This window comes from Anser anser, assembly GCF_964211835.1.
Source record: "Anser anser genome assembly, chromosome: Z".
NCBI classification, from domain to species: Eukaryota; Metazoa; Chordata; class Aves; order Anseriformes; family Anatidae; genus Anser; species Anser anser.
In genome coordinates, this window is record NC_139723.1 from 88,352,811 (window position 1) to 88,370,844 (window position 18,034).

An 18,034-nucleotide genomic window follows, 5' to 3' on the forward strand; every position below is an offset into this window, starting at 1 on the left:
TGCTGCCGTGAAGTCTGTCACCTGTTGATGCTGAAGGTACTTTTCTAGAAAGAGGAAGGTGGTAGGTACAGTTTCACACCAGGACATCAACAAAATCACGTACTCTTTTTATCATCTCCAGACGTGTTTCCTTCGGTGGCTTCTGGACTTTGGTCCATATTGTAGGCCCCGAGAAGGAAGGAGGTTGGCTTTTCATAACCACAGTTTCTTCCAGCTGTTTCAGATGGATTTCATGGTTGATTCTAGTTGAAATGACTGCCTCAGGAAAAAAAAATAACAAAAATGATAGTCCAAACAACTTAAAAAAAAATAAAAATAAAAAACAAACGAAAACACCGCTCCCATTTCCTCACAGCTTATTCATTTGCTGTGGTATCTTCTTTATGGAAAGAAGTGTCCTTTCCTTCCCAAGCTGTAAAGGAAGAGTTCAGGTACTCTTCACTTGTGCGCTTTAATCTGTGACGTGTTTGTTCGCATAGAACTTCTGGGAAGTTTGGCGGTAGAGTTTAGGGTTTACATGTTAGGTAAACAGAAGTATCGCTCAACTCAGAACATAGTTAAATAAAAGTACAATATTTATTTAAAATGAATAAGTGTGTGTCTATAGTCTTGTGTCCTTTCTTTGCAGAACTCAATAGTTAGCCTTTATACATATTTCTAAGTTGCCCGGTTTATCAGTGTACAACACAGCATTCGGGAATATCATCTGAGATTTTAGGTGAAGAGGACTGTCCTTTGTTCAGTTGTGCACTCTTGTGTGTCAGCCCTGATTCTGAACCGTATAAAAGCTGGAAACTTCTTTCCGGTTTTCTCTCTAACCTCACTGAAGTGTGGGTACTTCCCAGCGTACGTGATACTATTCAGCATGTGGATATTCTGTTTCCTCACACTAGCTACAATTCCGGTGAAGTTACACATCTTGAGCCTGCATGTTAGTGTTTCATCCTTTCAGTTCCACAAAAGGAGGGTTCAGTGGAAGTTTTGAATCCTGTAGAGTGGAATACAGGTTTTTAGCCTCAAAGGCTTTAGTTCTTTTTCCCTGGTGAGCTTTGGAACAGAAGATATGTAACATTAACAGTTTTTTAGTATTCATTTCAGGACTCTTTGACAGCCCTCCAGGATCCGATGATGCAAAGCTCACTGACATATCCTACCCAGGAGACCAACAATCTGTGACATTTGGAACCAAATCCCAGGTGGGAAACGTAAGCGATCAAAGTGGAGCAAGAATTCGTGTTGAGCATGGGGATTCAAATAACAAGTGCATTTTCGGGAACTGGCTCTATCCTTCATCGCAGGTGAAAGCAGCTCTGCGGGCCCTCCAAGGAGGCACCTCTGCAGTGATTGCAAGTGGAACCCACCCAAAGATCTCGGGTCATGTCATCACAGATGTTGTGGAAGGGAAGAAAGTTGGAACTTTTTTTTCAGAGGTAAAACCTGCAGGTGAGTACGGAAGTAACATGTACATTGGGAGCTGTAGAGATTTCCTGGAAGTTTAGGGTCGAAATTTGGCTAGGCCTGCCTGTTCAACAAATGGGAAACTACGCTCTGCTTGACAAACGGCTTTTGAAAGGTAATTTTTAATGTTGGAATAGAACATCTTGAATCCTCTGCTCGGGTTCCTTCCAGCTGATGACTTGCTGCATCAGACTTGCATTCAAAGAACTAGGTAGAATTTGTATTGCTTTTAGTCTTAGAGGTTATCATCTATTATTGAAGATTTCAGGGTGAAAGCGTGCATATAGAATGTACGGCTGAACTAAGATAGTGTGTAGTTTGGGTTTTTGTCGTAAGTTCTTTTAATGACTCGGTCTTTTGTTACCGTATGTAGGAATGTTTTCCTGCCTCTGTGTTGCTGTGACAATGTAACAAGGGCCGCAGAAAGTCAGACCAAAGATCAGTGATCTTAGCAGAATGGAACGAGTATAGAGCGATACTTGTGACTTGCACTTTAAGACAAGCCAATGCCTTTGAGTATAAAAACGCTTAATGTGTTTCTTGTAAAAATCGGCCATATCCTTTGAACCCATGTAAACACTTAGCATCCGTGGGTCACAGCAGTCACGAGCCTTAACTAGGTATTGTGCGTAAACTCTGGAGCTAGCACTATGTGGAGAACTGCTTCCTTTATTTTGTGTGTGTTTGTGGGCAGGAGGAGCGTTGAAGTTTGCTTCCTGCTAGCTTTTGATGCCCCCGCCTTCTGTATGGAAAGAGAACATGGGTGATCGATCTCTGTTCAACTTCTATGATATGAGACATCGTCTTTTCCCTCATCGTCTCTTTGTCACATGAAAAAGGTTTTTTCTTAGTCCTTTTCTACAGAAACTGTTCCAAAAGTTTGGTGATCCCTGTTTCTCTTGGCTGAAACTGTTTTTATTCTACTGTGACCTTTTTAAGATAGGCAAAAATAAAATTCTGTGTAGCATCCAAGATGCAAATGAACCTTCAGTTTATGAGATAGCAAGGCTAACTTTGAGTTTTGATCAGACTGGTGATGTTTCTTGTTGCCTTTCCTAGGCCTTTTCCAAAAGCTTAAACGTGTAAGTTGCTCTTCGATGCTGATGAGCATTGAGGTGATGTTTTCATAGGATTATGTGCAGTACCAAGGCCTGATTTCCCCTTTTGCCTCTGCATTTCTTCACGTTTATCTGCTTTGAATTGTACTTGCTATTTGGTTGCATAGTGGCTGCAAAGGAATCACAGGCTGGTTGAGGTCGGAAGGACCTCCAGAGGTCACCTAGTCCAACACCCCTGCTCAAGCAGAGCCACCCAGATCTGGTTTTCCAGGACCACGTCCAAACAGGTTTTGAAACCTCACAAAGACTGTGACTCCACGACCTCCCTGGGCAGCCTACGCTAGTGCTCAGTCACCCTCACAGCGAAAAAGTATTTACTGATGTTCAGGAAACCACAGGAGGGGAACATCCTATGTTTCGGCCTGTGTCTGTTGCCTCCTTTTTTGTTCCTTGGGTACCAGTTAGAAAAGTCTGGCTTTGTCTTCCTTCCACCCTCCCTTCGTGTATTTACAGACGTCGATGAGGTCCCCTCCAAGCCTCCTCTTCTCCAGGCCGAACGGTCCCAGCTCTCCCAGCCTGTCCTCATAGGAAAGGTGCTTCAGTCCCTTACCGTCCTCGTGGCCCTCCGTTGGACTCTTTGCAGTGTGTCCAGGTCTCTCCTGTACTGGGAGGCCCAGGCCCAGCACTCCAGGTGCGGCCTCACCGTTCCTGAGCAGAGGCGGAGGATCGCCTTTCTTGACCTGCTGGCAATACTTTGCCTAATGCCACCCAGGATACCCTCAGCTGCTTTTGCAGCAAAGGCACATTGCTGTTTCGTGTTCAAGTTGGCGTCCACCAGGAAACTTAGCTCCTTTTCCGAGAAGTTCCTTTCTGGGAAAAAGTGCGATATCAGCGCTTTTCACTTTGTCCTACTGCAATAAATTTGTATCAGCTATAAAGCTTTTCATCTTGTAACCCCACGTCTCAGACGATTACAAATATGGTGAACAGCAAAAGTAAAGGTGAAATCTTACTGCGACCCTTCCTCTACCATGGAACGTGGTTACTCCCATTCTTTCTTTTGTCTTCTGTCTTCCAAAACACGCTTTAAATATTCAGGTACCTTTTTAAAATGAACTCTTATCTCCTCGCGTGTGTCACTTTTTTTCAAAGAACACGAAAATACGCTCTACTTTATAAAGTATGACCTCGCTTTAAAAAGCTGTTTTAACGCTCCTTAATTAAGTCTTCTTAATCAAGTGTCCGCTAGTTCTTTTCTTACCTCCTGTTATTTTCCTTAACGTGGGAATTCCTGCTCTGGCAATTTCTGTAGGACGCTTCTGAAATAGAAGTCCGGGCCTATTAGTCACATTTCAAGTCATCTGTCCTACAGACAATTTCAAGAGAGTTAAAAATGAAAATGTAGCTTATCTGTGAGCTACTTGAGAACTCCTTAGTGAAATGCTGCGTGAGCCTTTTGACTTGTTACTTCTGCTTCTGTTTCAAAACTTGTTCTGTATCGTTTCAGTTTGAGACAGGTTCTTTGATATCCACGCCAAGAAGAAAACCTTTCTTCCGTAGGAACCCTTCAGTGTGCACAGGGAGAGGTGTGGAGAGAGCAGCTATTCTGCAAGCTGTTACTCAGGCCGCTTTTGGCTTCCAGCGCCGTTTGTACGTTCCCGTGTTGTTTTGCAATCTTTTCTCTTTTCGTTAGTTGTCTAATTAAACTTTTTCAAAGGATGCCTCCCTGTTTTCAGTTTTCTCCTACGCCCTGAGATTTAGCCGTCCTTGTATTCTTTTGCTCTTTGTCAAGTCTCTTTGATACAAGCTGTGTGCAGCTTTGATACAAGCTTGTTTGTCCCCTGTGACCTGGATGATCTTGCTGAATCTCCGTGATGCCTTGGAAAGGGCTATGCTCGGGGACCGTGGCAGCATTTTGGTATCTGATACAGATTTTCCTGTTCTGGCATACAGTGAATTTCTTTGATATGTCTATTAGGACCGTACCTGTTTTCCTGCTTTGAGTAAGGAGTTGGAAGATGAAAGGTTAGCGTTCCTTTCCTCCCACATGGGCTGTAACCTTTGTCTGCGTGTCTTGTGGTTGTGTTTTGTTTGTTTGTTTGTTTGTTTTGGCAGGCCCTCCAGCAGAGCAGCAGGGTGAAAGGGCTCGAGCTGGTGGCAGGACCCTGGCAGCTCTGCAGCCTGAGCAGGTGAGAGAACAGTATGTGCTCACTCTTTAAGGTTGGGAACACGTGGCAAGCCTTAAAATACAGGTTTATAACACAAATGGGTCCTGGAAAAAATCAGCTGGCTCCAAGCATTCAGGGAGTCAAGACGGTGAGAAGATGTGTCAGTAGAAATGAGCTGAAGTGAGCCAGATGTCAAACACCATGGACTTCATATAAGGATGCAGTTCAGAAACTTTTCTCTTTCAGAGAGCGGAGATTGATTATTGTCTTGCTGACTTATTACCTGATCAGAGAGAAGAAATTCTCTTGGCAAACGAGGACTTAGAAGAAGCTGAAAATAAAGGTAATATTATGGGTCCTTTCATGGTACTCCTGTTGTCATGAGCTTTTCTGGGCCTCAAAGGAAATGAGCAGAACTAGAATATTCCGTCACCTGCAATTGGATATTATGGCTGTCACAGGTTAGTGAGCCCAGGACTTTGAGAGCTTGTCAGTGGAAACAGCTGCAGCTTCCATAATTACATGAGAGATGTCTTCATCAGAGAAGACAGAGAGGCCTTTGAAAACAGCAACCCACAGCGTTGTTTAAAAAAATAAAAATCTAAATAAATAAATAGCGTTTTATTTTGCCAAAGGAGGCTCGCTTTAGAAATTGAATATAGCAAGTATCTGCCCTGTTATCGTCATGTATGAAATAGCATGAGTATCTCCTGGGCTGGTTAACGTAATGTTTGGCCCCTGTGGGGAAGGTTGTTACTGAAAAATGATGCTTTCCGGAACGAACCGTGTTACCTTCTGACCGAGGAAAGTACAGTTCAGGCAGCATAGGCTAAATCCGTTCTTTTGTGTTCGAGGGGTGCATCGAGAAGCTGGTCTTGGGTTAGAAAATGTGTGAAACTGGCACGTCACAAACTGTAATGCAGAGAGATCTTTGATAACAAAAGCGTATTTCTGTTGGTGAGTTACTGGAAGGCTGCAAGAAGTCTTGCCTCAAAAGACTCTTCTGAAATGAATTCTGTTGCCATCCCAATTTTTTTTCTCTACGGGCACATTCTTGGGACTTGCTTCTGCAATGTCGAGAGTTATGCAGGGTTGGTTTTTGATACCCAGCGTAGAGAAGGAGTTAGCTTACATTCAGGTGCTGCGGTTTCTGCACGTGTCTTATAATGTAGGTTCCCTGCCTAACTTGCAATTTATGAGGTTCCTACCAATGAGCACTTTCCTGTCCATGCCGAACGCAGCTGAGTTGCAGGCTACCATTAAACATCAAATGTTTGATATAGATTGTTAATAACAAATGGCAACTGTTAAGAATATATGCTAAAAAAAATTAGCACAGAAAGTAGAAGCTCTAGGCTGTGAGTGGTCTGTCCCATACTGATACTGCATGTTTGCACTGAGGCAGAATGATTGCTTTCACTCACTTGTGGAGCGATGAGTCTAGGCTCTCACTGCTAGTATTTTTAGCAAGACTGATTGAGCATTTCTCTAACATATGAGCAAGTGTTTGAGGAGCAAGTGATGGGTATGGGCACTTAGAAAGAGACTGCCAAAGGGCAGCTTCCTATTTTATAACTGAATTTTGTGAGCGTTGGTCCTCGTTTCATACTGAAGGGGAGTATGCTCTAGTGAAGGGAGTATGTTCACGTGAAAGGAAAAGGCCCTAGTCTCCCTCGTCTGCCATTATTACTTCCTTGCTGCTAGCTCTGTTCTTCATAGAAAGCCAGTATGTTTCCTCGTCACATTCTAGTCTGCCTGCCTAGACTTCAGCCTTTGCCTCCTGGGTCTCTTGCCTTGCATAGACAATCTCTCCCCTTCTCCTCTTCATCTTCATCTCATTTGTAAACCTTTTATCAGGCTGATTCTTACTGCCTTCCCACCCCCACCCTCCAACCTTTTTCTATTTTTTCCTTTTTTTCTATTTTTTTTACAGACTTAGGATGGCTTGTCTTGTTAGTTACTTTTTTTCCTGCCAGCCCCCAGCCTCAAGTTCTCCGATGCGACTTCAGAGGATCATCTTTGATACCTCCGCATCTGAATAATACGGTTTCTGTCCCATGCTGTAGCTGACGGCAGGACGGACTCTGAGTGCAGAGGAGAGGTTGCTTCCTCCCTAGTTTCCTATTGCGTCTCATACTGGTTTGGGTAAGCAATTACAGAGGAAATTTGACTTCTCCGTGGAGCAGCGTGCGCCTGACAGCTAGCTGGAGACAGCACACACGGCATTGAGTCAGCGCTCCGAGTGCGGTCCTGAGTTGCAGTAAAGGTAAAACAATTGCAGACTGACAGTTTAGCTTCTAAGGAGCACATACAAATAGCAGGTTTGCCTCTAATGCTTAAAAGACGAGGTTCCGAGATCACATTTCACGGACTGCTTCCTATAGATTTCAAGAAATGCAATCGTTCTGAAGCACAGCCGCGCTCCGTTATTGTTGAAAGGGAACAAACTGGTTTGAGACCCGTTACCTGCGAGGGAACCGAGGGCGGAAGTGACGTCAGGGCGTGCCTTCCCTGAGGGCCAAAACGGCTCCGTGATTGGCTGGACCGTGAGGGCGGATGTGGTGTCCTGGCGAGCCGTCATTGAGGGCGGATACGCTTCATGATTGGCTGGGAACCCAGGGCGGAAGCGGCGTCACGGCTAGCCTTAACTCAGGGCGGAAACGCTCCGTGATTGGCTCGGAGGAACCCAGGGCGGAGGTGCCGTGCAGGGCTTGCCGGCACTATGGGCGGAAGCTGTCGGGCCGGGCCGGGCCGCCGAGGCGCGGTGCCGCAACGAAGTTGGTGGTCGGTGCCGCCCCGGGCCGGGCCGGGAGGGGGCCAGGCGGCGGGCGGTTGGGGCGCCACGCGGTCGGCGGCTTCTGCGGAAACGGCCCTTGTGCGGGGCGGGGGCGGCGCCGCGCCGGAGCGGAGCGGACCGGGCCGGGCGTGCGGCGGGGTCTGCGCTGCGCGGGGCTTCGGAGGGCTGGGGGAGAGGGGGGCGAAGCGGCGCGGGGGGGGGCGGTTGCGTGCGCTTGGCCGACTCCCCTCTGGGGCGGATGGACTGCTCCGTCCCGCGGCATGCTGGGAGCTGTAGTTCTGTGGCGCGCGGCCGGTCTTTCCCCGAGCCGGGGCCGGGGCCGGGCCGTGCGCGCCGGGAGGCGCAGGTTGCCGCTGGCTGCGAGCGCGGCTGCCGGCGGTGAGGCGAGCGAGAGCCTTCGGGGGCGCTTCCCCGGAGCGTCGGGCCGGGAGGGGTGGGGGCTGCGGCGGCCGGGCGCGGGTCCTCGCTGCGCTCGATCGTCGGGCTGCGCCTCGGAGGTTTTCCTCCCCCCGCGCGCTGACGGCCGGCTCTCTCCTTTCCCTGCGGCTCACCAGGGCAGAAGCAGCTCCCCGCCGCTGGGACCCCCGCGGGGTTTGTCGCCGAGCGAAGGTGGCGCGGCAGCTGAAGGGAGGAAAGCTGCAGCTGGCGTGCTGCAGTCGCAGGTTTCCCAGGAGAAAGAGCAGCCCGTCTGTCCCAGCTGTCCGGGTAAGTCGCAGCGACCTCCGGGTGAAATCCAGGTGTGCTTTAGTAATTTTCCTGCACCTCAGGCTCAAAGGCCTGATTGAATTTGCAGAAGCGCGAACCACTCGGCGCGGGGAAGCGCAAAGGAAAGCCGCATGGTGCCTGCCAAGCTGTAGTAGCTTCTTAGACCTAGAACGAATTGGCCTGTCGACCTCTGTCTCTTTGTTGCTCAGTCTGTGGTACAAGAGGCTAACCTTTGTCCCGCCTCAGCTTTCAGAGTTGTCCTAGAAATACACCGGTGCTTGCGGGGCTTTCCAGAACGCTGGTTGTGGTCGGTCAAGACAGACGTGAGCGGTGATTTCTGCCTGTCTGTCTGTCTGTTGGTTATGTCCCGAGAGTTTTGCTTGAACTGTGTGCAACAAAAGAGGCCTTGGGCCCGTACTGAGCAGCGAGAGAAAGCAAAACTCCAGGTAAGCGCTGGCCGTGGCAAAGTTGCTTGGGAATTGAGCGGCTGGGGGCTTTCCAGCGGAACTCGATACGCAGACAGAAACGTGACCTTCGAGGTCTGCCTTGCGTTGAAGCTGTGGTGTTTGACCCATAACTGTATGGAGTTGCTAAATCCTAGAGGGAATGATAGAGACGTCCCTGGTGCAGCCTTTTTTGCCACAGTCATTGCAGAAATGTTGGAAACGTGAGTATCATCCCTCTCTTTAAATTCACCTTTTAAAGCATTCTTTCTGCAGACTCCTGTCTGTGGTTTAGGTACTTGATTTGCGTGAAACAGAGCCAGACTTTCCTATTAACTAGCGCCCTGATTGAAATTGCCTGTCGTCAGAGAACAGGAGCTATCAATGGTGCTTGGCAGTTTAAAATCTCTTGGCTTCTACGGAGGCTAACTTGCCAAAGCGAATAGGAAGTAGCCTAAAGTTCGGTAAAGACGCTGAATAGAAAAGGTCCTCTTCTTGACGGGAAAAGAGCTTCGCAGAACATGAACTCTGTTTCCCGTAGGGCTCCCTACTTACCCACCCGTTCAGCGATTATTGCAGGCTTTGACTGGTCCCCTCAGGTCCAATATCGCACAAGCGTTGTGCTGCAGACGGTGCCTTAGCTTACTTTCCATCTCGTGCTGCGTTACTTATACCCGCAGAAGACTTACTTCAGCGTCAAATAAACCCTGTGCGAAGCGTCCCCGACTCATGCCAGTGGGACCATCCCGTTGTGGCTGGTAAAATCCAGGAACAGGACGATGCTTGGAGGAACGTAACCTATGGAGGAGCAGGCAACAGTCTCCTGTTAGGCAACAGGTTTTCGAGACTGGTTTTCCCACCCGCCCGCGCATTTTGAAGGAGGCAGTCCCTAAGCTGATGCAATCCAACTGCATCTAAGCTGTAGGTTGTTACTTCCATAAGTTATAAAGGAACTTAACTTTTTTTTGTTTGTTTTTGTTTTTTTTTTTTAAATCGAGGCTCGTGTGCGTGCGTTTGGCTTGTTCCGATGGCTGGTGTAGATGATCGCTCACGTGCCCCAAAGCTCCCTGTGCTGATGTTGGATCTGCCCCTCGGTAAAGGACGGCATCCCGTGTGTTCAGCTTTTCTTCCTTACTGTGTCATATGTATGTATGTCTTTATTTACTTTTCTGAAAGAAAGGGTGGATTTTTCATGGGTCTCTCTGTGAGCGTATCGAACCAGGCCGCAGTAAATACGTGTAAGCGAGTAGGCTGCAGCGCGTACTGGGCAGTATCGGAGTGCTACTCTGCTAGCAGTGGAGAGCCAGGTGAAGGTGTCTAGGGTAAGGGCTTGTTCTGCCTCAGGTTGAACGGAAAGTTTCTGAAGTTGAGCATCCCGGGGGATGTTTGTAGGACTATTGTTAGACGATAAAAGTTCAAATGGCTGTCGACGAAGGGGATTTTGTTGGCTCTTTTAGATAGCTATTCCTACCAAAGATCGCATCGGTTACAAAAGGTTGTAGTAACCTCGCAGTCTCTATGTTCTGTAGCGTCTGTAGCAAAATAAACTGTCAGATGACTAAATGAGCAGGTACAAATACACGTGACTCTACAGCTGAGATAAAATAACATGCAGTTTCTTCTGTGTTTTGTCTTTCAAAGCACATTGTTGCCGAGCGCCTGAGCTTTTTGCTCGCGTTACTGAGGCAAGGAATGAAGGAATGGCTGCGCTTCTTCCCCCCTCATCCCTCTCTTTTTTTTTTTCTCCTCCTCTCCCTTGATGACAGGGACTCGAAATGTTTTCCTCAGATGTCCACGTGAAAATTAAAAAAAAAAAAAAAAAAAGGCGATGGTGAACACTGACAGAATTGGGTGACTTTTTCAAGGTAGAGGGCAAAGAACGTGGAAATTTCTAGTACGTTAGCGTTACTCTGTTAACAGAACCAACGTACATGCCGCTTGCTGTTCCTAGTTTTTTGGTTTGGTTTTCCTTTCAGTAGTCTCCCCAAAGGCTCCACAAAGGACACCTTGTGTATCTTTTCTGTTCTTCCAGGATTCATTCGTCAGGAAAGACGACCGTGAAATCTGAGGGCTGTGGACGAGGGCTGTGGAACCATCTGGAAGATGGTTGTTGCAGTTGCCTTTGGTCACGTCATTCGTCCTTTTAGCTTGCCCTTTACTTTACCTTGAGTGGAATTTTTCTTGCCACGCTATGTTTGCAGTGGTAACATTGCTGCCGAGGTGTTTTTTGACTAAAAATGATCTTAACTGTAGTAGTGAATTCACAGCGTGTGGCTTTGTGTACTGACTCCCATGATCACAACTTTTTTTTTTTTTTTCCTTTGTCATAGATAGGAGAAAAGCTCTTTCCAGAGAGATGGAGAAGGAATTGATTATACCTCTGCCTCATCCTGTGAGACCGGAAGACGGTGAGTGACTAACTGTAAGCTGCAATTCTCAGGAGTCGCATGGCTAAGAGTCTCGGGTTCCTTCTCTGCCTGACCCCCAGGGCCTTAGGCATGGGAAATCTTAGGCTTAATGTTTTTCCCTATGAAATACTGTCACGCTAAGGGGCGTAGCTGACTAACTGTTACGGGTCTGGTCGGATTCAGGTTACTGAACTATCACGGTCACGGATTCACCAATAACGTAGCACGCCCTCGCTCTAGTCGCGTTCAATGAGAACTGTCACGGCTAGGAACAATGCAATGAACAGCAATTTATTACAGCAACAAGGACACAGGTTCTTTGGATCGCCGGCGATAAATTCACTGTCCGCGAAAGCAAGCGAGCACGCATGAAATACACAGGTACTCGTCCTGGCTGTTAATGCATTAAAAGGCACAAAGGCTCTAGAGATTTCTAAGTTTCCAAGGAGACACCTGGTACAACCAAGCGTTCAAATATTACCCCACGGCGTCCCAGTGCGGGGGGAAGAGAGGCTCAGCCCGTCGACTGATCCTGGAAGTCAGAAAGGTATCCTTGGTGATGGTATCTTCCCTAACACCCCCTTTCACTTAAGACAGTTTACATCTATTTTCTCTCCTTTAGGTGGGGCTTGAGTGACTCTAGTCAGGCATACCTTGGTTATGTTTGGTGTAAAGTTTTCTTGCTTTCATTTAAAGGTAGAGGGGTCTGAGAAACTCAGAGCATGCCCTCAGTGAGGGGTGGTCGCACCTTGGAGACACGGAGCTTTTGGGATGGAGGTGTGTTTTGGTATTATGATGATATTAGAATGAGCAAAAGTTCCCTAGAGTGCAGTGTTTTGTTAAAAACATGACAGGTCGTTGGCTCAGGGTAGCAAACGTGCAGCTTATCGGTCTCAGTGTGCACAAGAGCATCTGGTCCCCATCTGGTCGCAGAGCCTATCCGTGGTGTTTCCACTGCGCTTTACGCTCCGTCCCCTTCCTTAGAGTCAGCACACCAAGTTCCCCTAGTGCGATAGCACGTAAAGTTGGAGGCCTAGGGAGCGCTTAGGTAGCGCAGCTGCCCTCCACCCTGAAAGCTTCTTCGATGCTGTACGCTTTCTTTAAAAGGTGAATATGAGTTTAATTTGCCTTGTTACTTAAGGCAATTACTCCGCAACTGCCCAAAGCAGCGACAGTGAGAAGCCCACTTCCAGCATCCGCTCCCCACGCAGGGAGGGACGGACGGACAGACGGACGCCGCTCTTTGCCTTGCCCGCCAGGGGAAGGGGAGAACGACCGGGCAGGGAGCCCCACCGCAGCCCCCCTCCCGGGAGTCCTGCACAGCAGTTTAATAAAGTTTGCTTTCCGGCCTGTGCCCCCTTTGGTGGTTGCCATCGGGGGAAGTGGCTGTCGCCGTCTGTGTGTGGGTGCAGGTTCCGTAGCGGGGTGGGTGTGGAGGGGGGGCGTGGCCCCGTGTCCACCGGCCGCTGGATGCTGACGACCCCTCGGAGTGCGGGGCCAGCCCTGCCGGGTGGGGGGGCAGCTCGCTGCTGTCTTTGCTCCCCGGGCTGGGGGGACTGCTCTGGGTGGCGGGGGCTGCTTGCAGAGGCGCAAGTGGGGAGGGGGCTGGGGGTTCCCGGCAGGACCCCCAGGGCAGGGGATGGCGTTGTGGAGGCCGGGTCCCGGGGGATTGGCGGCTGGGGCAAGCAAAGCCCAGGAGGGGGTGGCATGGGGTGGCAGGCACAGGTCCGCGGGTGCTGGGCTGCAGGTGGGGAAGCCTGGGGCTGGCTCCATGGTGTCTGCAGTGTCAAGCCGCCAGGAGCACCATTCCCCAAGCAAGCCGGGAGTTGTGGTCATTGGGCTCTGAGCATCCCGTTGCCCATGTTGGGTTCGTTGTTATTATCTCCCTGCCTTTTTTGTCCCGATAAAAAATGTACTGTTTCAGCTTGCTGCCGCTCAGCTTCCCAGCCGTGAGCGGCACGTTGCTCAAGGCAGACCCTTCCTCCCTGAGGCGGCGTGGGGTGCAAATTTCTGCTGTTTTCGTTTGTGCTTTCTCTGGGAAAATGGTCTGGGAAGCCGTCCCTGCTGCCCTCAGGGCGCATCCTGCTGGAGAGAAGCGGGTACTACAGGCGGCGAGGGGCCACGCATGCGCGGTGGCGCCTTTGAATGCCCCCTTCCGCCACCTGCTGGTGAAAATCCGGTACTGCAGGCGCCTTGGGTCAGCGCATACGCTGTGGTGCCCCCTGGGGCCTTCTGCGCCGCCTGGTGGCGAAAAGTGGGTACTTCAGGCGCCTCGGGGCTGCTCATACGCTGTGGCGCCCTCTGCGCCACCAGGTGGCGAAAAGTGGGTACTGCAGGCGCCTCGGGGCACCGCATACGCTGTGGCGCCCTCTGCCGCCGCCTGGTGGCGAAAAGTGGGTACTGCAGGCGCCTCGGGGCCGCGCATATGCTGTGGCGCCCTCTGCGCCACCAGGTGGCAAAAAGTGGGTACTGCAGGCGCCTCGGGGCCGCGCATATGCTGTGGCGCCCTCTGCCGCCGCCTGGTGGCCAAAAGTGGGTACTGCAGGCGCCGCGGGGCCGCGCATGCGCGGTGGCGCCCCCCGGCGCCCTCTGCCGCCGCCTGGTGGCCAAAAGTGGGTACTGCAGGCGCCGCGGGGCCGCGCATGCGCGGTGGCGCCCCCCGGCGCCCTCTGCCGCCGCCTGGTGGCAAAAAGTGGGTACTGCAGGCGCCTCGGGGCCGCGCATATGCTGTGGCGCCCTCTGCCGCCGCCTGGTGGCCAAACGTGGGTACTGCAGGCGCCCCGGGGCCGCGCATGCGCGGTGGCGCCCCCCGGCAACCTCTGCCGCCGCCTGGTGGCCAAAAGTGGGTACTGCAGGCGCCCCGGGGCCGCGCATGCGCGGTGGCGCCCCCCGGCGCCCTCTGCCGCCGCCTGGTGGCCAAGGGTGGGTACTGCAGGCGCCGCGGGGCCGCGCATGCGCGGTGGCGCCCCCCGGCGCCCTCTGCCGCCGCCTGGTGGCCAAAAGTGGGTACTGCAGGCGCCCCGGGGCCGCGCATGCGCGGTGGCGCCCCCCGGCAACCTCTGCCGCCGCCTGGTGGCCAAAAGTGGGTACTGCAGGCGCCGGGGGGCCGCGCATGCGCGGTGCCGCCCCCCGGCGCCCTCTGCCGCCGCCTGGTGGCCAAGGGTGGGTACTGCAGGCGCCGCGGGGCCGCGCATGCGCGGTGGCGCCCCCCGGCGCCCTCTGCCGCCGCCTGGTGGCCAAAGGTGGGTACTGCAGGCGCCGCGGGGCCGCGCATGCGCGGTGGCGCCCCCCGGCGCCCTCTGCCGCCGCCTGGTGGCCAAAAGTGGGTACTGCAGGCGCCCCGGGGCCGCGCATGCGTGGTGGCGCCCCCCGGCGCCCTCTGCCGCCGCCTGGTGGCCAAAAGTGGGTACTGCAGGCGCCGGGGGGCGCGCATGCGCGGTGGCGCCCCCCGGCGCCCTCTGCCGCCGCCTGGTGGCCAAACGTGGGTACTGCAGGCGCCCCGGGGCCGCGCATGCGCGGTGGCGCCCCCCGGCGCCCTCTGCCGCCGCCTGGTGGCCAAAAGTGGGTACTGCAGGCGCCCCGGGGCCGCGCATGCGCGGTGGCGCCCCCCGGCGCCCTCTGCCGCCGCCTGGTGGCCAAAAGTGGGTACTGCAGGCGCCGCGGGGCCGCGCATGCGCGGTGGCGCCCCCCGGCGCCCTCTGCCGCCGCCTGGTGGCCGAAGGTGGGTACTGCAGGCGCCCCGGGGCCGCGCATGCGCGGTGGCGCCCCCCGGCGCCCTCTGCCGCCGCCTGGTGGCCAAACGTGGGTACTGCAGGCGCCCCGGGGCCGCGCATGCGCGGTGGCGCCCCCCGGCGCCCTCTGCCGCCGCCTGGTGGCCAAAGGTGGGTACTGCAGGCGCCGGGGGGCGCGCATGCGCGGTGGCGCCCCCCGGCGCCCTCTGCCGCCGCCTGGTGGCCAAAGGTGGGTACTGCAGGCGCCCCGGGGCCGCGCATGCGCGGTGGCGCCCCCCGGCGCCCTCTGCCGCCGCCTGGTGGCCAAAAGTGGGTACTGCAGGCGCCGCGGGGCCGCGCATGCGCGGTGGCGCCCCCCGGCGCCCTCTGCCGCCGCCTGGTGGCCAAAAGTGGGTACTGCAGGCGCCGCGGGGCCGCCAGTGTTGTTACTACATCATTTACTACATTTTTTCCTGCGAGTGATGTTACTACATTGATTTTGGTTTTGGGGTGTAATATGTTATGCTGTTAAATTTTTCTTCCTGTGCAGAAGAAAAGTTGAGCTAATTCCAGTTAGCTTCAGTAACTTGCTTTCTCATATTGTCATTTCAATATTCAAAGCTGAAGCAAAAGCATTGGTATTGTTGCTTCTAGAGAGACGCCAGTTCTCCGGTCTGTACTCTGCATGCTGTTCAGATAAGCTAGAAAAAAATAAAGTAAAAGAAAAACAGCTGCTGCTTCTCCTGCTCTCTTTCTGCTTTCTACTTTCTTGTGCTTTGCCCCTCCCCTTTCCCAGGTGATTGGCTTTGGGTTCCAGGCAGGGCCTAATGGTAACTGAGTCACAGGCATCCCATCAGAGAGCTCATTCTGCCTGGGCTGCAGTTTGGGGTAAGTGCTTTGTTTTTGCTTCAGTCAGTTGCAGGGGTCTTTAGGTGGGTCAGAGTCTACGGACTGATGCGTTTCCAAGTAGAGATAGGTACATCCTTCTTTGTGAGGTAACAACTAGTAGGATCCTTGCTGATCCTGGCTGGAATAATAATAATGCACAACACAGAAATTATATGAGAAAGGACTGGCCTATAGCAAATCAAAGTGCTCCCAAGGGGTTTTTGTTCTAGTAGTAGGGTACATATATCTTACTCTTTGTATTGGTAATTATTTGGAAACCTAAGGGTTAAAAATAATGACCGGGAAAAATCAACTATTAATTTTGTTTCTAGTGACTGTAGGCCTCAGAGAAGGGCTTGGTCAATTGGCAACTTGGAAAAGGCATGACCAGATAATAGTAAGATGGGATACCCCGTCAAAATAGGGGTGAATGTGACAGAGGGTTATGTACCACAATCTGTCATGTTTGATGCTTGTGAGGTGTTAGCTTGTGGAGATTTAAATGCCCAATGACAACTGAGCAGAGAGAACAAGTAACTGGGAGAGACCCAACAGCCAGATTGAGAACAGCTGTATGGAAACGATCCTCTATTGCCATCAGAGAAAGGGAGAAACTCAAGGAGAAAACAGGAGAGAAAACAGGAGGCTCTCTTTGAAATGTGGCAGTTCAAACATTTGAGATTGAAACAGGGTATGGGGATGTGAATGCCTGGATAGAATGGGTCAAATATGCTGTCCAGAGTCTCAACCGTAGCACTTGCTATGCTTGTGCCTCGGGACGACCGACTGCCCGGATAGTGCCCTTCCCATTGGGGTGGACCAGGGATTCCCAGGGGATGCGATGTATGATTGCATTGTATCAAGAAAAGACTGCCTGGGGAAATGAGGCCTGTAAGTCTCTCTCTTTGCTGTTCCCTTCCTTGCGTGATAGCAATATCAGGGTTCCCCCTGCATTCTCTACAGCTAAAGGTGACCATGCAGCTTGCCTCTCAGGGCAGGGTGTGAGCGCTACCCGGCATCTGGGAGAATTTGCCTTGTGCACGAGGACCTTGAATGCTACCAAGGACCTGATGGGAAACTGCTCAAGACTTGAGATCCCCAGGGCAGATCTGTGGCGGTACTGCGGAGGGAAGATCTTACGGTCCACCCTACCATCTAATTCGGGAGGCATTTTTGCACTTGTTCAATTAGCTATACCCTTCACCCTGGCATTTGAAAGAGAAACATCACAAATACCCAGAAGAAGTAAAAGAGGCTTAGGAATATCATTTGATGATAGAGGGTACATAGATTCTCTTGGGGTGCCTAGAGGAGTTCCCGATGAACAGAAAGCCAGGAATCAAATTGCTGCAGGGTTTGAGTCCCTGTTCTGGTGGGTAACAATCAATAAGAGTATTTATTATAGTCAGCAGATATTCATAAATCATACAAGGGATGCGATAAGAGAAATCGCTGAACAACTAGATGCCACCAGCAAAATGGCTTGGGAAAACAAAATAGATTAGATATGTTGATCGCGGAGAAAGGAGGTGTGTGTGTGTGTGTGTGTGTGTGATACTGAGCAACCATTGTTGCACTTTTATACCCAATAATACTGCCCCAGATGGCACAGTAACTAGAGCGTTGCAAGGGCTTACCACCCTTGCCAGTGAATTGGCAGAATGATTAGGAACAGGCACTTCCATCACAGGATGTTCGGAATCTTGGTTTGGTAAATGGAAAGGGGTCCTAGCGTCCGTATCTGCATCCTTGATCGTAGTAGCAGGAGTTTTGACAACCCTTGGTTGTTGCATTATCCCCTGTGTAAAAGGACTAGTACAGCGGTTCACTGAAACTGCACTATCGAAAGAAATGACCGTGGAGCCACCACCTTACTCACGTAAGGTGATGATATTAGAGGGGATGGAAAGCAAAGAAGGTGAAGAAGAGGAAGAGATCTACCAAATTACACCGCAGAGAAAAGTTTTGCAAAAATCAACAATTTATAAAGAAGAAAAGGGGGGAATTGTGGGAATAAAAATGTTGTTTTTGCAGAGTTACGTTGTTTAGAGGGAAGGAATGCGGTGTTGAGTTAGGCTCGCAGCGATAAGAAAGCTTAATGGACAACCTTGTAAAATGCAGACAACCGGACTCCTCAGAGCAGCTAGGTGAAAATCACGGTGTCAAGTCAGATCAGTGAAGAAACATTACCACTTCAAACAGTAAAAAAGTCAAAAGAAATTTGAAATTGAACAGGCCGGCAACTGAAGGCCACGTAGTGTCTGTGAAGCGTCGGATAGGTTGTGAACCCGGAATACCCAGTCAATGGGGAAACAGGGGAGGGTCCCGGTCGTCGAGAAAGAAAGTACATAAACCGTACTGTGTGACTAGTAGGCGTGCTCCTGCTTGTGGGACGCGTG

The 18,034-nt window shown here is 51.5% G+C and overlaps 1 protein-coding gene across 29 annotated transcripts in view; it reads left to right on the plus strand.

Annotated features, from left to right (window-relative positions):
* The window catches only part of LOC310889641 (uncharacterized protein), a 46,167-nt gene that overhangs the window by 22,745 nt on the left and 5,388 nt on the right, over positions 1–18,034 (plus strand). For 2 of the 29 annotated variants that reach the window (XM_083817429.1, XM_083817428.1), the window contains exons 8-13: positions 1,087–1,205; positions 1,299–1,443; positions 4,632–4,705; positions 4,931–5,027; positions 6,618–6,950; positions 8,036–8,186. In XM_083817429.1, coding sequence (XP_083673555.1) covers positions 1,087–1,205; positions 1,299–1,443; positions 4,632–4,705; positions 4,931–5,027; positions 6,618–6,754 — 572 coding nt within the window. In that variant the 3' untranslated portion in view covers positions 6,755–6,950; positions 8,036–8,186. Of the gene's footprint in view, positions 1–1,086; positions 1,206–1,298; positions 1,444–4,631; positions 4,706–4,930; positions 5,028–6,617; positions 6,951–7,068; positions 7,469–8,035; positions 8,187–8,432; positions 9,467–9,627; positions 9,775–10,959; positions 11,686–11,733; positions 11,815–12,144; positions 13,557–18,034 lie in introns of those variants that run through there. The other 27 variants (XM_083817421.1, XM_083817423.1, XM_083817422.1 and 24 more) reach the window with 27 other exon arrangements.